Source organism: Mizuhopecten yessoensis, unplaced genomic scaffold (assembly GCF_002113885.1).
Source record: "Mizuhopecten yessoensis strain PY_sf001 unplaced genomic scaffold, ASM211388v2 scaffold9977, whole genome shotgun sequence".
NCBI lineage: Eukaryota > Metazoa > Mollusca > Bivalvia > Pectinida > Pectinidae > Mizuhopecten > Mizuhopecten yessoensis.
The window spans coordinates 575,656-594,790 of NW_018408317.1; the positions used below are offsets into that span (position 1 = coordinate 575,656).

Sequence of the window (19,135 nt, forward strand, 5' to 3'; positions counted from 1 at the left end):
CCGTGTTACTTGTCGCCATGTGTGTAAGATCGTTATATTATTGCATTCACGTATGTTGTCTTGATTAAATACTTACGTAGGAGATATGTAGTATCTGATGAACTGCAGTGTTAAGGTTTTTGTTTAACTAATTACACACATTCCTTTACAGACACGTTTTTCCTTTCCACCATTTTTGTTGTTGTCGTAAATGCTCAAATTGTTTTAGTGTTGTGAAGGAGCAGTTTCTATATCCCCAATTATTGATCGGATATTTCCGTTCAGAAATATGGTAAAGTCCAAAGGTGTTCCGAAAACCAGGTGATCTCGAAACTTACTTGCCATGGCTTCAAGCACCTGCTCATCTTGTCGCAGCACATCGAGGTAAATGTTGTTATTATATACATCGAAAATAATAAGAAATTACATTTTCTTACTTAATGGAGATAAATGTAATATTTTTGATCAGCGTTTAGTTCCAAATCCTATCGATATAGCGTTGAACATTGAGATTATTGGCTCCTGTAGCTAAGGACACTCTGTAAAGAAATGTATGTTCAAGACACGACAAATCAGCAAAATATTACCAAATTGTCATTTAAACCACCAAGTATAGAACTGTATGCTGTTGGTTGCATACGAAATAGTGACAATCCTGGTGAGAGTGTTTTGTAAACCTAGCTTCATGTAATTCACATGTAATTTACCTACAGGACGCTGGCATGTTCATGTACATGTTCTCCTTCTACTTCAATTTCTATCATTTACTTGCCTACTTCATGTAGTAGTAGTGAACCTTCCAATTATGTAACAGGGACTGTGTTAGAAGATTCACCCTCCAAGACCACAGTTTGGGACCTGCTTGTTAAGAAATTTTGAATCCATGTGTTAGTGTTGCCCCTGATGACATATTGATTTAATTTATGAGTTAACTAAAAGAAGGTGGCTAACCTTATCAAAAGCCTAACCTTATCAAAAGCCTTACTGAAATCCATTATTAATCAATACATCAGTCTGTTTGCCCATGTCGAGATTTTTAGATATGTCGTCAATAAATTCTCATAATTGGGACTCACAAGATCTTTTTTTGACGAAAGCCATGCTGTAGGGGATATTAGATATTATGTTTATCAGCATGCTTCATAATATTTGAGACAACGACATGTTCTAGAATTTTACAGGTGATACCCATCAATGATATAGGACAATAGTTTTCCGGGTTAAACTTGGGGCCTTTTTTATAAACCGAGGCAATGTTAGCCGATTTCCAGTCAGACGGAACCTCGCCAGTTAAAAGAGAACGGTTAAGGAGTTGACATAATATGGGGGATATTTCTGGAGCTAGCTCTCGTAGAACTTTAGGTCTGATAATATCAGGACCTGCAGCCTTCGAGACGTCAAGCTTGGACAGGAGTTTAGTTATGCCTGCTTCTGTAACGTAGAAGTCTGGCATTACAGGGCAAGTGGTTCGACTGGAATAGTTGTTTGCCAGAACCGCAGGGTCTATATTCTCTGAACTCAGGTAAAGACGGACTGAAACTGATTATTAAGTATATTGGCCTTAACAACGTTATCAGTCTCAAAAAGTCCATCTTGTTTCAGGGATGATATACCACTGTAGTCTGTGTGTTTGCGCTTTATAAACATCCAGATTTTTTTCATTGGAGTGAACTCATTGTGATTGGGCTCGGGGCCTATAATATCCTCTATGTATTCCCAGTAGGACTTCCAGATCAGTTTCTGAACTGGATGTTTAATGTCTTTAAAAAAAAATAATGGTGTTCGGGACCCTGGATTTTTGCATTGCTTGTAAAGCTGGTCCCTTCTTATAATTATTTTTTTTTAATTTCAAATGTTACCCACGGTTTATTATCTTTGGGTTTAGTAGTTTTATGTGGGATGTGTTGGAATATCAGAGAATTTAGTTCTGTTTTAAAGGTCTGCCAAATAACTTCTACAGTTAAGATCTTGTTATTGATGATATTGTTAGCCAGAGATGTCAGCTCCTTTTTGATGGTGTCCCAAGTTTGCCTATTTATATCTTTAGGGGATAGTTCGAGGATTTTGGCTAATTCGTTTAGGTGGGTTGAAAAATTCCATGAATACCACATCATGATCAGAAATGCCCGGTAGTGTATCTACACGCTGAACCAATCCATGGTATTCCAAAACATCCCGCATAAAACTACTAAACCAAAGATAATAAACTGTGGGTAACATTTGAAATTAAAAAACTGTTCCCCTTGCTATTCCACATCAAGGGGATGTAGTGTATATTACAGTGTCCCTGTGCACTGTTCCCCTTGCTATTCCACATCAAGGGGATGTATTAATACCCTAGATCTACTTATAACAAATTATCCTGCCTTGGTTCAGCGTGTAGATACACTACCGGATAATTTGTTATAAGTAGGTCTTATCATCCCCTTGATGTGAAATAGCAAGGGGAACAGTGCACAGGGACACGGTAATATACACTACATCTCCTTGATGTGGAATAGCAAGGGGAACAGTGCACAGTGACATGGTAATATACACAATGTATGTATAGACCTGTCCTGATGTGTAAAGTGTAATAACCCTGCAAGATTAGGGATATGAATCCAGCCAATGACAATGTTGGCTGAAGGGAGAGATAACCGCTAAATATGCCAACATATCAGAGTGGTATCACTATTTTTTTTATATGCTTATTATTTTGATTATTTGGGCTAGCTGATATCCATCCAATAATTTATCATAAAGAAATAACATGTATTTATAATAATACAAATAAAAACTACCAGGTAACCACCTTATTCCCTAACAAGGGCAATCAATATAGAATATCAGCCCCACTTGTATTAATTATCATTTTCAGTTACATAAATGTACCTATTCACTGTTAACTCTGAGCAAAACAATGGAACAATGTCGCATGTTAATATTTCGTAATTGCCAAAGAGTTCTAATATGGAGACTATGGGAATCCTAGTTTTATTTCCTATGATTTGGGGATCACAGTATGTGTTGATGGAAGTCATAATTAAGTGTCCCTTTTAACTCATTCACCCCTGATATTTCATAATGGACTATTCCGACCTTTGAATTGGAAGAGTTCAAATGTGTCTTTAGGGGTGAATGAGTTAAGCAGGGATATTCAAAAGGACTCCACTTATTTTCAAGGACCCTTTTTAAACTATGTAAAAAAAAAAGCCATTTCATCTTAAAAGGATTCCATTTATTGAATACCAACTGCTAACACCACATGTACTGCATGAGAATAATAGGATTCAAAAGTATATTCACAAAAAAAGCAAGTTTTAATGATGCATGCGACATGTACTACAAATGGCTACCAACAGGCACCAAATTAAAATCTATCGTCTATGCATAAATTCCCCCGGGGCATGCTACCAGAATGTATTTGCAGAAAGGTCTCAATGTGATAGGATCACCCCTATCTAAGTGCATGTAAAAGTCACCTTACTCTATATAAATTAAAGGAAGAGATCTTTTCAGTCGGACGACACGCCTCATGTGTCAAAACTAGTCAACATAAACTTGGATTAAAGTCTTTATACCCAGCACAACATCTTTTCCTTTTAATTATGAAACAAGTTATCATTATTTCGACATATATCAATCACTCTTGTTGGCCCGGATGTTAGAGAACAGGGGGAGGGGGTCGTAATGTGGGAGGAAACTGGAGTACCTGGGGAACAGGAAGGTGACCCTATACATTTTCACGTCTGATTGGGAAATCAAAAAGGATCCCATCGCAAATTGAAGGATCGAAACACAATTTTTTTTTTATATTTAAGTTATACAAAATGAGTCAATCAAGAATTTAAATTCTCACAAATAAAATTAGTAAGATTGGTTTACAAAATTAAAATGCATCATAATTATGGGAAACGCAACAGATGAGACCTTTTTGTCTCTATCACAAAAGCGTTATATATATCTTTCGTAATTTCAGAACATGAAGCATCGCTAGAGATCACTGAAGAACCTTTCGACGACAAGTGTGTACAGATTATAGACAAGATGAAGGGTTGCATTGTGGGTATTCCCACTCTCTTTGCGTTTCTGCTGTGTATCCAATCTGTATCAGCTGGCACGTTGGACTTCTATCTGACCGGGACCGTGGAGCTATACGAAGAGTTTAACGCATCATCTTTTAATGGGAACAATTACGCTGCGTATAATGTAAGTATAGTTCTGCAATTTTAAGTACAAAAAATTAAAAGAATAGCAAGCATTATATTAATTATATATAGCTTATTGATATATTCATTTAAAAAAAAAAAGATATGTGAAGAAATACAAGTTTTTTAGCAGGGACCTGAGCATTAATGTTGTTAGTTGGTATGTTTGGAATTAAACTGATATGTTCAGAGTTATATCAGAGTTTTTGGGGTTTAAATCAACTCTTGGTAAAAATGCCCAATTCCCCACCCACCCCACCCTCCCACCCATATGATGGTATATGTACTTAGGCTATAGGATGGAAATGAAGCTCTCAATGCCTAAACTTGACCCCACCAAACTTCCTCGCATCAATCAATTTGTTTAGCGGATGTACAAAAACATGCTTGGTAACATTGGAAAGATGGATAAAATTATCTCCTATATCCATAATGTATTTTTCTTCTGCAGACGTGAACTATGTTTACTCAGAAATAACAGAGGTTTTCTCAGTCGTTTCTGCATATTCATGAGGTTAACGTCATGCAGTGGCTTGAAGGAAAATGCATGGGCGTTTTATGGTATCCTTGGAATATGGATACCAGGTGAATGTTAGATTTCTTGAGATTAAGGGTAAAAGATGGAAAGATGTTAGTAAATTTAATCACTCTATATGAATGAAGATGTTTGAAGGCACATTTTTTCTAACTTAATAATTTATTTTGTTTTAGGTGAGTTACTACGCTCCTAGTTGAAAGATGGATAAAAATGATCTTCTATATCCATAATGTATTTTTCTTCTGCAGACGTGAACTATGTTTACTCTGAAATAACCTTTTGGTGTTTCAGAGGTTTTCTCAGACACTTATGCATATTCATGATGTTATATAACGTCATGCAGTGACTTTAAGGAAAATGCATGGGCGTTTTATGGTATCCTTGAAATGGCAACCAGGTAAATGTTAGATTTCTTGAGATTAATTTTTCTAACTTGAGAATTTGTTTTGTTTTAGGTGAGTTACTATGCTCCCAGTGCAGCGGTTTATGCTCCAAATGTGAACCAGGCAAATTATGTAGCCTTTTCGGAACACTTAACAATGGCTGCTACGGTAATCGACATTTTGGATATCTACGACACCGCCAATGCCGCATATGCCGGGGAAGCTAAGCTCCACATAGAAAGTGTTGTCGAGGTAATACTTCAATTTTGTTTTAAAAATGTGATTAATATTTGATTGGTGGCCGAATGATTTTAAGGTAATAGGATTGTGTCACCATTTCTCAGTTTTTGAAGTATGAAAATTTTCTGCCACAAAAAAATACAGGTTGTCAGAATTTTAAGGATTTTAAATGGAAACCTATTTAAAAAGGAGTGAATTTTGAAAAAAACCATTTTTGGCAAAATAATGTCAATAAAGATGACACTGCCATAGATTAGTATTGCATTATTGTATATCAATTTAATAAATGCTGAAATTGTGTAAAATAAATGATCTATAAACGATTAAAAATGGACGCTTTATAATTAAACCATATACACATAGTATTTTGCATGGAAGAGTTATCTTTCTTGAAAAACTTCACAGTAGAGAAACAGGTAGCCGGGTTTCCTGAAGTACAGAAAAATGGACACATTTGACTCATTGATATAAAAAAAAACTGAATTAATGCCTGGATTGCTTTGAAATACTTTAATATTGAGAGAACAAACTGTTCTGTCAATAATAAACATACAATATTCATCAGTTTGATATTAAACATTAGAAAATGCGGAAATTGTGATACTGTCTCCGTACATTGGATTTTCAACTAGGGATGTACTTCCTATTTCCGTTTATCAATACACTCCTATGACCTTAACAATGATTGGTCATTTGTCTAATGATATTTCATTTAATATAATCAGCTTGAAAAATTACCTTCTATTGTCATGATTAAGATATATCTGATATGTCAATACTGTATCACTTTATCATACTTTGTGGTATGTGTATACTGTGAAATCAGATATTTTTGTGGGGCAAAATTTTTGTGGTTTCCTGACAAAATACCATTTCGTGGATACATAAATTTGTGGATTATGAGTACATATTCAAACAGGAAATTGGAATATTTCTATCCTGCATAATTTACATATGGTAGAGTTATTTTCTTGCATCATTATAACCAGTTCATTATTTTGAGATTTCTGGCCACCATCTTGTAGAAAATTAACCAATTTTAAGATTATCTCTACCACTGGGAAGATCGCATCACAGTTTGGTGTATCCTGAAAGTATTAAATTTTAAACACAGCAGAAATAAATGTAGATCAACTACTTGAATTTGTAATTTCTTCAATAAGATTCATCAGTTTGGAAATATGTGATATCAAAGTTTTACTTTCTACACCAACAATGTACATATTAAACGTGTCGCAACGTTTCAAGACCAACTGGTCCCTTTGTCAAGCTATGACTGAGCTTGACAAAGGGACCAGTAGGTCTTGAAAAGTGGCGACACGTTTAATACGTTGTTTGTATAGAAAGTTAAACTTTGATATTTGAATTGGTAATGATATCATACTTGCCACAGCATGACGTCATATCATTGTCTTTGCATTGTGACGTCATGTCCATGTAAAAATAATAGAAAACGTTCATGCATGTCTGATAGAGACAGGGAAATCTCAACCCGAGGGTAGGTTTTTTTAAGTTGAGCACAACGCCTTCTAGACCTATTTCTGTGAATGATAGGTGTGAAAAATATTCAAGCTTTGACACGTAATTATCTCCCTTTTCCTTCAGTCACATGGCACTTGTAGCATAGAGGGGTATTTATGTTTCAATTGTAACAGGAAAGAGAGTAGTGTGCTTCCACCGGGGATCAAACCTGTGACCCCCTAGTAGTTCCCTAAGTCAAATGCTCTACCACTGAGCTCACGAAAAATTTCGACTGTAATCCTATGTACAATTAAAATTTACCACACAATGTTAACTTGTTTCTTTTCCTCCAGCAATATGACACCTCCGTAAACCCTGACCAGGTTCAGATATCCATGTGGATTTACAATACCGCCACCAGCGCTGTAGCCTCCACTGTGATGGTTGATGTGGATCTAACTGCAGGCTTGGAAGTGGATTACGACATTTCCACCTTCCTCATCAATGGTAGCGGCAACACCTTCAATACAGACATCACGGTCATCAGCAAGAAACAATTTACATGGAGTGCGTCAACTATCTCGGGTAAATATTTCTCTGGAACACCTGCTGCTTCAAATTTCTAATAGTTGCTTTAAAGGATACAATATATAAGATCGGATCCTTTGTCAAACTGTGATTTTTCAGATGAAATATTTTTTTCACAAAATGTGATTAGGCCAAACAAAATAACGTATTTTTCAATTTTATATTATAAGGTCTGTAAAGGAGAGAAATATTGACTTAAACTCATTCATCCCTATACATATTTAAACTGGACTTGCCCAGTCATTGATTTGGTAGGGCTCAATTGTGACTTTAGGGGTGAATCGGTTGACATGTACAGTGCTTCCTGAAAATTGCCAAAAAACATTTTGATTGGTTATAAATGATTAGGGTAGGTAGGGTAACCAGAAGCAAATAACTTTTTATATTCAACCTTGTTGTGTAAAAAGAGAATGCTTTCCAAACATTTTTGTGATAAGCAGCTGTGTTTGTCCTGACGGATTGGTCAGATTGTGTTTTGTCCGACGGATGTGTCCAATTGTGTATTGTCCGACGGATGGGTCAGATTGTGTTTTGTCCGACGGATGGGTCAGATTGTGTTTTGTCCGACGGATGTGTCCAATTGTGTATTGTCTGACGGATGGGTCATTTTGTCTGGCTAATTGGTCTGATTATCGTTCTCCTATTTTTCGTAACAGGTCTGGAGGGACGCTCTTTACAGTTTATAGCAACACCATCTGGCAGTGTAGGACGAGACCTCGCTGTGGGAGCCAATCTTTTTACCTCCAGTGTTACTTACTACCTAAATGCAACAGAGGTAATTTGGCTGATAAATTTCTTTCATTTCCCTGTGTGTAAGATAGACCTGTCCAGGGTAAGAAAGGGGTGTAGGAAATGTCTATCTTACATCCCATTTCACGTGACCTGACGTCGCGAATTTGGAACTCTCCGATGCCGCAATGCGGAAAAGGCGACGTTATAAAATTAAAAACCTTTTACGATATATTTACCGTACACGTTAGAAAGATGTGATTAATTTTCCTGCGCAAAGTCTGTTTGCCAATATGGGATATGTTAAATCCGGCTGGCTGATTCGTTTTCGTCTAAAAAGCTCTGGGGGAAAATTTGATATTTTCAAAATGGTGGCCAGTCCAAATGCATTTTCATGATTTCTGAGCTTATTCTGGTGTTTGGAATGAGAGAAAAATACTCTTTCATACCCAAGGGTGTAGGGTAGGGAAATTCCACCCTCAGGATTTTCAAATTCGGCAAAACCCTCGGCTTGAGGGTTTTGCCAAATTTGAAAATCCTGAGGGTGGTATTTCCCTATCCTACACCATTGAGCATGAAAGAGGGTATATTATTGCATCTCAGAGCAGATCTTCATATTACAAAATCAGATGATGGAATGCACGTAATTAGGTTTTAAAAATTGGTAAATATGTGGAACCTGATAAGTTCATAGTGGTAATTAGTAAAAATATATTGTTATCAAATAGATTTTATAATGACTAACTGGTAAAATCCTAAGAGAAATAAGCTGATTAAGGATATATACGGTAGCACATTGTAGTAATAGTATAGTGTACAGGGAAATTTTTGCTGCAGTTTTCAATTTTCACCTTTCTCGCCCCTGGCATTTAGGGCAAAGGTATATCATGACAGCGAATGTTAGTTGATAGTTTACTCTGTATGATAATTCATGTGAAGGGTACGTGAAATTTAAAAACAGAAAAAACAAAAAAAAACCACTGGGTGAATATGGATTTTACCAGTGAAGCAAAAGGAACTATTTGACTGGGGGAACGTTTCCCATTCTCGATATCCAGGTGTTACGCTCACTTTCACTCTCTACACCCCTGGAATATGTCATAGCAAAATTGAAGGCTCAATATGCAGCACCTTGTGGGTCATACTCGATACCCAGGGGTTACACTCACTTTCACTCTCTGCACCCCTGGAATATGTCATAGCAAATTTGAAGGTTCAGTGTACGCCACCTTGTTGAGGAGGCAAGAAGACTAGTTCGATCCCTTGATGTACATCAAAAGAATCTTGCGGTCACGTAACGTAACGGTAAAAATTGACAGGCTTTGAAATCAGGCGTCTCTCCATTATAATATTCAAAGGACAGGTATCAGCCTAGCGATTGGTCAGGTTTTTTACCTGAGACCACTCAAACAGCTATCTTCGTGCCTTCAATTTTGCTATGACATATTCCAGGGGTGCAGAGAGCAAAAGTGAGCGTAACACCTGGATATCGAGGATGAACGTTTCCCGGTATACAGTATAATTTTGAACAGAATTGGCAGTCTCTTTTAGCATGTGCTGAACTGTTTACAATTTAATGATACTTCCTTTACTTTAATCATAATTTGATACAACTGCTATGGATTACTGATCAACTTATTCTGTTCTACTCCGTGTAAATATATATACATATACTAAATCTCCTAAGGTCTTTTTCCTATTAATATTTCATCATAATTTTAGTTATTAAGTGTAGCTTGCAGTTATGTTTTCATGGATACATTTTTCATTTTATGATATCGAATGAATTTAATGCTAATGAAAAATAAATTAACAGATTTTATTTGAGCCTGCTTCTAAGTTTAGAATGATGCAATACTTCACATTCTGTTGTAGGTTGTTGGACCAATAGACCTGACGGTTTGTGTGAGCCGCGAGGATTCAGTCACTGAGAGTGTAAGTTGTCCGAGATTGAAAAGTACTATAAGATGCCACAGTTTAACTGTTGTATTTTTTCGCCGTCCATGATGGAGGCAATTTATCATGACAGCGATTATAGTACACAGCATACCATATATAGCTAATAACCACAACTGAAGGGCAAAATTAACTTAATTTTAATCTGTAATCACACGATATCATTATGTTTACAACCTTGTACCACTTGACGACATAAATTGCCATAAAGTGACATCTTAGTCTTTGCCAATAGTTACTGGTGAAGGAAGATTGATTTCAGGTATACAATACCTGTTCAAGATACAACATGTTTTAGTTTATTATTATACAACATCCAAATATTTTAAATTTTTGATCCATCCATTATAATATACATTTGGTCATGCACTTCTTCACAGGTAGATAAATAATCATGTTGACACCATCAAAGTCAATCGTTGTATGCTGCAATGATGAAGGTCACGTTTTGATGGATCCACTTGGTATGGTACTCCTGTAACATAAGAATTGGGTGGTCAGGTGGCGCAGTGGATGGCGCACTTGCCTTTCACCAAGGCAAACCAGGGTACGATTCCCCGATCGGACGTGAAAAGGTTTGGGGTCACCTGCCCGACCACGTGGGTTTTCTCTGGGTACTCCTCCCCACATTAAGACCCCCCCCCCCCCCACCCGCGTGCTGTTTCATAGTTGTTGTAAAATAAATAATGTTTACAAGAATTGCCCTTGACATTTCCTTCATACGCCGAACTCATATCTGTGAACTTTGTGAATTGTGTTGAGTTTTGCAAGGTAACTGTTTAAAGTATAACATATTTTTCATTTTTTTAATATTTCTAAAGCATGTTGCTCTGAATATCAATTATCAACGGTTTTATATTTGTTCGTTGTATCCATATAACATAAAATTTCAATACAAAGTCATTCTAACCATAAAATTTTCACCATTTCCTTTACAACAGCTTAACAGACCTTTGAAATTTACTTATACATACATGTAATTACAGGTCCTGCTAAATTTTTCACTCGTTTTGAATTTGTCCTCTCACTCGATGGCGGTAACTGACATATTTTTCAAGAATTAAGCCCATGCCTGGTAATAAGCCCACCAATATCTATTGCAATTCAGGAGTTATGGGAACTAAAACTATTAATATTGCATTACGTATACCCTGTAATACCCCAATCACCACCTACACCCACCAAACCACCACCTACCATACCACCACATTCTAGTCAAGAGATTAAGTATTTGCCGCATGGGCTTATTGCAGGATAAATATGGTATGTATAATTTGACTATTTTCTTTGTGTTGCGTTTTAGGTCCTGTACCAACACGGTCTCACCGCTCTCACCTTCTTCATGGCACTCATTCTGGGTGTCATCATCGTCATTGTTGGGGTCGTCGTCTACCGCCTTCTGTCTAATCGTAAAGGAGCCAGAACCGTTCATGTCCATGAGGTAACTATTGTGTTACCGTACATAACCCAGTAAATTATTCACACTTGGTCTTATCATTATATTTTCTGTATATCAATCATAATGACTTTGTTTTGGATGTGTCTTCAGGGGTAGATGAGTTAAATCATGCACATCCTTGTTATTTGAGAGTTTAAATCCACTGACTCAACTGCTCTGGGTTTTCCTCGTTCTCAGAGGTCTACTAGGTGGAGATGCAGGATTTTACCCAATACCTTGTTCCCTATCAGTGCCGCTGATATTGCATCATGTACTTGTATACCCACCTGCCACCTCGACACAAGTATTCTGGTGAAATGTGTCGATTCCTGTATTGCCAGGCTGTATTTTACCAAAGTGACTAGTAAATATGCAAGGGTCTTTAGTAACATAGGCCATCGTTGTCATCGGGGTGAATGAGTTAAATTAGACGTAGTTTGGTTTGCATCGTTGTTCACTGCCTAACGAGTAAGACCTCATGACACGCTCATGTGACCCGGCGTTAAAATGTTTGATGTCATTTGTAGCATGACGTCATAATGCACGAGAAGGGAAATCGGCTTGTGATGGATTATGGGAAGGCCATGTCAAAGAAAGGACACACCATTACAGACTACAGGTATGTATATACAATTAATTTTATGATACCTTATCTGTATATGTAACAGCATGTCTGATTGGATAATAATGATCACATGACTATGGGAAAAAAATGTGTCTGCTCCCATTTGAAAGTTCCTGGTTATATTTCGCAAGTTGGGATTCTCTAGACACATGAGCAGGAGGCACCACACCTGAGTTCTGTCACAGTGACTGAATTCAAAGCAGACGACAGCAATGACGAGGAAGCCTGATTATCTTGACTATTTTGTTGTTATTGGTTTTTTTTCTGTATGATAAGATATTCATTGCCCTTTTGGTATGGAAGCATTATATTTTTTTTTCCCTGCCATTTATGCTTAATTGTTTCATATCTATCTTGATTTACATGTTATTTTATCAAACGTAACACCTTACAAGTATAACATGCAATCACAATTCCGATGTCTAGACGTGGCTGCCCTTTGTCTACTTATAAATAATGGTGTTTTCCCCTTTTGAACATTGAATGTAACCTCCACAAAAGGTGATACCTTCAGAATGTTTTTCTATTTCAGCCTGGTGAATGAAGATGAGAGCATAGTCGGGATTTTGGCCATGAAAGACCGTCTCGGACGTCACCGAGAAATAGACAAGTAAATATGAAATTAAGGCTACACCATAATCTTGAACTTGATAAAAAATATCTGAACACCAACTACGTACAGACCTCATACAAATCCTTCTGAGGGACCAAGAGCCTTGGAATTATGATATAACGGAAGTAGCTTATTGGCGTAAAGTACTACCATGTTTGCGAGAGAAAAAAAGACCTTGACTAATATTCAAGATCACAGGGGTCAAATATGTTGAAACACTCATACTGTACCTTCTGGAACACCAAGAGGCCTAGAGTCATGACATGTAGAAAGCAACTTGCTAGCAATGGCTGCTACAAGTTTGGGAAATGTAATGACCTTGAATTATATTCAAGGTCATGAAGATCAGATGTTGAAATATTCAAACAGATTCTGAAGAACAAAAAGACCCAGTGAAACAGCATACAGCCAGTAGCTTGATGTAATGTAGTAACATAAGCTTGTGAAAAAAAGCACATTGTACCTTGACTCATATTCAGGATGACAGGCATCAAATTTGTTTAAACACTTAAACACATGTCAATGACATATTTGGCCAATAGCTTGCTCAAATATGTTGCTACAAAATTTGTGAAAAAGAAATGGCCTTGACAAATGTTCAAGGCAATAGGGCTTAGATTTTTTTAAATATTCAATCGATTTTAATTTTGAAGAATTAAAAAGGCCAAGATGAATTATATTAAGCCAGTAGCATGTTAAACTATATTGCTAGGATGTTTGTGAAAAGAAAGGCAACTTTAAACAGGTGAACTCTTTAGGCCCCTTGGACCTCTTTTTGGAATAATTTATGGTTTACCAACTAATCTGTTCTGTCTTGTGTAGTTTGGACATCGCTGCCACCATAACTGTCGACGAGGGTCTGGAGGAAGAAAGAAATGAATCCTCAGAGGCAGTCACCACCATGTATGTTCAGATCATGAAACAAAATGGTGACATCTCCCAGAAGACAGAGGATGGCGTGATCCAGAAACACAGGATGAGGAAGGGCGTGCTACGTAAAAGTCTTGATGATGAATACCAAGGAGAAAAAAGGAAACTCCTCAAGAAGCTCTCGGCTAAAAACAAGGTAATTATCTTTTGTCACAGAATTTGGTGCACCTGCATTGTGTAAGGCACATTAGTCTAGTGATAGGTTGCCGGGCTCTTAACCGAAAGGTTGTGGGCTCGAGTCACGGCACAGCCCTGTGTTGTATCTTTGAGAAAGATACTTTACTCCGCTTGTTCCAGTCTACTCAGTTTTAAATGAGTATGTGGTTGGGCAGTACTAATATTGTTGAATGCTGGCTGTCAGCGATGAAATGGCAGCACGGACTGTATATGCATCCCAGGGAGTTGAGATAAATATTGGCTGGTTGCAAAGGCCCAATAACCACGGATAATAGTTTGTGAACCGCTTTGAGACAACCTTCCAACTAGGTTGTGATAAAGCGGTATATAAGAACCTCAAATTATCATTATTATATTGTGAAGATGTAATGCTTGTTAATTATTTATGATTGATTACTTGCCTTTTTGAGATTTTTTATGTTCACGTTGATACGTTAAAGACTTAGGAGACTTCCAACCTAATTTGTCATACATTGTCTAGTCAGATTCCAATTCTCCCCAAATGTACTTTTTAGATACGTTAAACATTAAACTTTATCTTCATTTGATTTATAACATTGCAGTTATGTGGTAAGCTCTAAGCTTGTGTTCCAATTCCTCTGAAACTACATGTACATGCATATTAAATAACCTAGCCTGATTATTGAATAAAGTACTGTTCAAACTAAATGTTTGTAGATTGTAAAAGAAGTTATGTGTTAAACAGAAATGAAATACAATAATCTGAGTTTCTTATAATAAAGATGTTCAGTTGTGATTAAAAGTACATTTTTAATTTCAGGCCAAAATGTCGAGACTTCACCAGAAACAGAAGGTTGACAAAAGGAAGCTGGTCAGCGACATGACTGACATTGGAGATGAGGTCAGTGTGGGGTTAAAGGCCAGCTAGAGCTATATTTACCAGAGCTTATAGCACATTTGCAGAATCAGCGATTTTCTTTTCGTGGTCATAGGTCAAAGTTAAAAGGTTGAAGGTCACACTTGTCCACTTTTTGGGGTGGGGCGTATATGCTAATTTATGCAGTGATTATTAATTGTTCTTCAGTTTGGAATTTCTATTTTAAGCTATTTAAATGTTTTTGAGGATTTCTTTTGAAATAGAAATAGATCAAAAAAACTAGTTGGTAGTGTGATTTAACCTTTGATTAAAGTGACAGTTTAACTCATTCACCCCTGAAATTTCATGATGAACTAGACCAACCTTTGAATGAGAAGAGTTCAAATGCGTCTTCAGGGGTGAATGAGTTAAAGAGAAGGTTATAATGACAAATATGGGGCTGCAGTGGCTGAGTGGTTAAGGCATCTGACATTCTGCTAACACTAGCCCTCAACCACTAGGTTGTGGGTTCGAGACCTACGTGGGGCAGTTGTCAGGTACAGTGTATTGGCTGTGGGTCAGTGGTTTTTCTCGGGGGAACTCCAGCTTTCCTCCACCACAAAAACCTGTAATGTCCTTAAATGACCATACCTGTTAATAGGACGTAAAACACAAACAAAACCAAAATAATGATAAATATTTATAAAAATAAGTCTCCTAACTTGATCCCTAGGAGAGGAAACAGTTACTAGTTATGATGGATGCTGAACATCAAACAGAACAGGAAGAAAAAACGTACCACCTCAAGCTGGAACAGGACGAGGAGATGGAGAATCTCAGAAAGGTAATCTACAGTGTTTTATACTCTGGCAGTGTTAATCTCTACCAGTTTTCATTTGTTGTTTTATTTAAATGTCACATTAAGTGATATTTCATATTGAAACACTGTATTTGTCTTGCAATAAGCCCATGCCTGGTAAAAGGCCCATCCAATATCTATTGCGGTTCGGTAGAAATACCAATTAATGCTTCTTCATTGTCCTGCAACAAGCCTTACCTATCTATGAGTCAGATATTATATGTAAGCTCCCTCGGAAATAAGCCCCTGCTTGCTAATAAGCCCACCAATACATATTGCAGTTACAAAGAAATGCCAACAAAACTTGTTCACGGTCCTGTAAAAGGCCTCCTCATTCTTTCAGTCAGAGAGTATGAGTTTGCCCCTGGGCTTATTACAGGATAACTATGGTATTGGAAGATAAGTCATAAACAAAAATTTAATTTTATCAGTCTTGAAATAATATACGTTGAAAAGGTTTTTGCAATTCCATTTTATTTTTTTCTTGCATAACTGCATGTCCATGTCAACAAGATTTTAGCCTTAAGTGATTTTGTAGGAGTTTGCAGCCCGTGAAAGGATCAACCAGAAAGAACTGCAAAAGACAATGCTGAAGGACCTGGAGGTGGACGGCAACCTTCATGATGAGAAGGTTCAATGGCTGCTTGACGAGCACAAGGAATCACAGAAACGTCTTGATCTTTCTTACGACAACGAGATCTCCAAGCAAAGGATGCAACTTGAGGAGAAACTTGAGCGACGGCGGGGCCTGTCTAAACTCAGTGTAAGTCTATTTATTATTATACCTCATCTTTATAACAGCGTGTCTGATTGGATGATGCTGGTCACATGACAGGGAAATAAAACTTCATGTCGCCCTCACATCCACAAGTTTCCCTGATCATATTTCCCTTATTCGGAGCCACTCTAGAAAAATCAGCAAGAGCCTCCACAACCTAGTTTTGAATGACGGAAGCAGACGACAACAATGGCGCATCAACCTGAAACTATTGTGATATTGTTTTGTTTTTGTTTTTTTGTCATTATAAAATATTTATTGCCCTCACTGTACGGAAACACAATTCTTTGTTTTTCCTTGTTTATTCATGTTTCACTCAGGCTTCGCCCTCATGAAACACGATTAACAAGGTAACCTTTGAGAAACAAAGAATAGTGTTTCCCTACAGTAAGGGCAATGAATGTATATAATACTGTGTCAGGATCCTGCTATACTGACACCTGTAGTGTGCCTTTTTCATGTTTCCAGGAACAAAATGAAGATGACATGAGTGACACCCTGAACTACCTGGCTTCCAATATGAATGACTTTATCACGAGGGCCAAAAAGTAAGTATTATGATATAGTAATATATATATATTCATTAACTATATAGCAACCAATCAACGTTATCATCAGGCCAAAAACTAAATATGCTAAAAGCAAAATTTGGGTATGATGCCTTTTCTTTTGATAAAGCCATTACAGGACAGTTGGATATATATTTGATCTACCTGTGACAGTACAATTGTTTATATCTTGATATACCTGTGACAGTACAATTGTTTATATCTTGATTTAAAAAATATATAAACTATTTAAACAATTATGAAACAAGTTGTTTCGACTTATATTAATCACTCTTATAGGCCCAGATGTTAGTGTGCAGGGGGGGATTAGTGTGGGAGGAAACCAGAGTACCCGGCGAAAACCCTAGTGGTCGGGCATGCGACCCTAAACCTTTTCACATCTGAACGGGGAATGGAACCCCGGCTGCCTTGCTGAAAGGCAAGTGCCCTATCCACTGCACCACCCAACCACCCTAGAATATTTTGATTTACTTGTGACAGTACAGTAAGTTATATTTTGTGTTCTGACTTAAGACCTTAATTTATAAGATTTGCCCTTAACATAGGGTGTAACTCTAACCTTGACCTTTGTCAGGGACGGGATTGTGAGCCCAGACGAAGCCAAGGTGATGTTTGAGAAGGCCAAGAAGGAGATGATTGCTCTGAAGGAACAGATGGACAAAGACCGCCGCAAACAGGAGGAGGATCTACACAAAAAACTCAGCAACCTTAAAAAACAGCGCATGGCAAATCTGGTACAGCCTTTTAACTGTTTTTGGTGTTTGTTGTATAGATATTTCTATTCACAATGATTGACATCTGAAAGGGGTCAATGTAATGAAGATTTTAGCTGATAGCATTTAAGTATTGAACGTCTGTCAGATTGCAGTTACAGTCAATATGAATGCAATCTGGGTGACAGATAAAAAGAATGATGTCCGTAAGGGGAAGGGCATATGTAAATATTATGACATGTAATCACTGGTAGGTAAAACTTCGTAAACACAACAACTGGTTTACTTGTTGTCAGTATAATGTGACAAAGGAGAATACTGTGCTTGGTGCTTTCAATAATATATTTCGTTGAGCTAGCACTCTAAAATTGGCATCAGATGTGTGCATATCACACGGTGGCTAATGCACCAACATACTGCTTCTTTGAGTTCAGGCCCCGGGATCATGAAACAATCGCAGACTTAAGTTTTTGCTTAGTCAATAACGTATGACGTCGCTTTTCGTGACGTTATTTGTGATTGGCTAAGGCAAAACTTAAGATACAACAGTGTACAGAAACTTTACAAGTTTTTTTTAATCCATTTCAGCAAAAACAACAGGAAGGAGAGTTACAGAGCTACATGAAGTCCCATTCAGCCCAGACAGATGGCCCAGTCGGTAGGCACATTTTCCTTACCTTTAAAAAATATGCTACATTAATTAATTTAAAATGTTTCTTAACTAAAATTTCCTTACCTTACCAAATCAAAGACTGGGCAAATCCAGTGTAAATATGTAGGAGTGAATGAGTTTACCAATAACGGTATTGAATTTGCACACTCACAATATATTAGCAGCAGAAAACAATATGCAGAAACTTGAATTACATAATTTAGTGCAATATTTAAAGCATGAAAAGTTATAAATTAAGATAACTGCTGTAATGTATAAATTTACAGCATATATTTGTTGTTCAAATTTGCAAATTGAATTGATCATAAAACCTAAGAGCTTGTTATGATTTATTTAGACAGATTTGAATAGCAAGAGGTTATAAGATACATGTACCTGTTATTGTTTATGTACATTGTATACCGGGAAATCTTTTCGCTGCAGATTAATTTTTCGATGGCAAAAAAGGAAAAGATTAAACTTCAGCAAAAATTCCTTGATATACAGTATATTGCAGTAGCACTAATTCATGAATGTGCTAATCTGTTAAAATTTGACAACGCATTAAAATCTGAGTGCATTGAAATAAGTATGTTTACAGTGCTGGTTAGTTTAAATTATCCTCTCTCAGGTTTTTATTGCGATCGCCTTTTGTCCGTCGTCGTCCGTCGTGCGTCCGTAAACAATTTACATTTTCGACTTTTTCTCCAAAACCCCAGAACCAATTTCAATGAAATTTTGCTGGGACATTCCATGGACAAAGGTCAACAAAAAAGGTTGCCGGTTTAGTCCTAAGCCCCCAGGGGCCTGAGGGGCGGGGCCAAAAAGGGTTGAATTGACTAAAATTTCAAAAATCTTCTTCTCAAGACCCAGATATGGTAGAATCAAATACTCTTCATA

The 19,135-nt window shown here is 37.0% G+C and overlaps 2 protein-coding genes across 5 annotated transcripts in view; one reads left to right on the forward strand and one right to left on the reverse strand.

Moving 5' to 3' along the window:
* The window catches only part of LOC110459141 (trichohyalin-like), a 43,098-nt gene extending 42,874 nt beyond the window's left edge, over positions 1-224 (reverse strand). For all 4 annotated transcript variants that reach the window (XM_021511247.1, XM_021511245.1, XM_021511246.1 and 1 more), the window contains exon 1: positions 77-224. The gene's annotated coding sequence lies outside the window, so the exon portion shown is untranslated. The remainder of the gene's footprint in view (positions 1-76) is intronic.
* A 65-nt stretch (positions 225-289) lies between these two features.
* The window catches only part of LOC110459153 (trichohyalin-like), a 37,121-nt gene continuing 18,275 nt past the window's right edge, over positions 290-19,135 (forward strand). The window contains exons 1-16 of the mRNA XM_021511265.1: positions 290-363; positions 3,941-4,170; positions 5,163-5,342; positions 7,145-7,376; positions 8,036-8,154; positions 9,984-10,043; positions 11,368-11,505; positions 12,030-12,121; positions 12,660-12,737; positions 13,563-13,806; positions 14,629-14,709; positions 15,398-15,508; positions 16,062-16,286; positions 16,770-16,849; positions 17,445-17,604; positions 18,172-18,241. Of these exons, the coding sequence (XP_021366940.1) occupies positions 4,009-4,170; positions 5,163-5,342; positions 7,145-7,376; positions 8,036-8,154; positions 9,984-10,043; positions 11,368-11,505; positions 12,030-12,121; positions 12,660-12,737; positions 13,563-13,806; positions 14,629-14,709; positions 15,398-15,508; positions 16,062-16,286; positions 16,770-16,849; positions 17,445-17,604; positions 18,172-18,241 (2,032 nt within the window). The 5' untranslated portion in view covers positions 290-363; positions 3,941-4,008. The remainder of the gene's footprint in view (positions 364-3,940; positions 4,171-5,162; positions 5,343-7,144; positions 7,377-8,035; positions 8,155-9,983; positions 10,044-11,367; positions 11,506-12,029; positions 12,122-12,659; positions 12,738-13,562; positions 13,807-14,628; positions 14,710-15,397; positions 15,509-16,061; positions 16,287-16,769; positions 16,850-17,444; positions 17,605-18,171; positions 18,242-19,135) is intronic.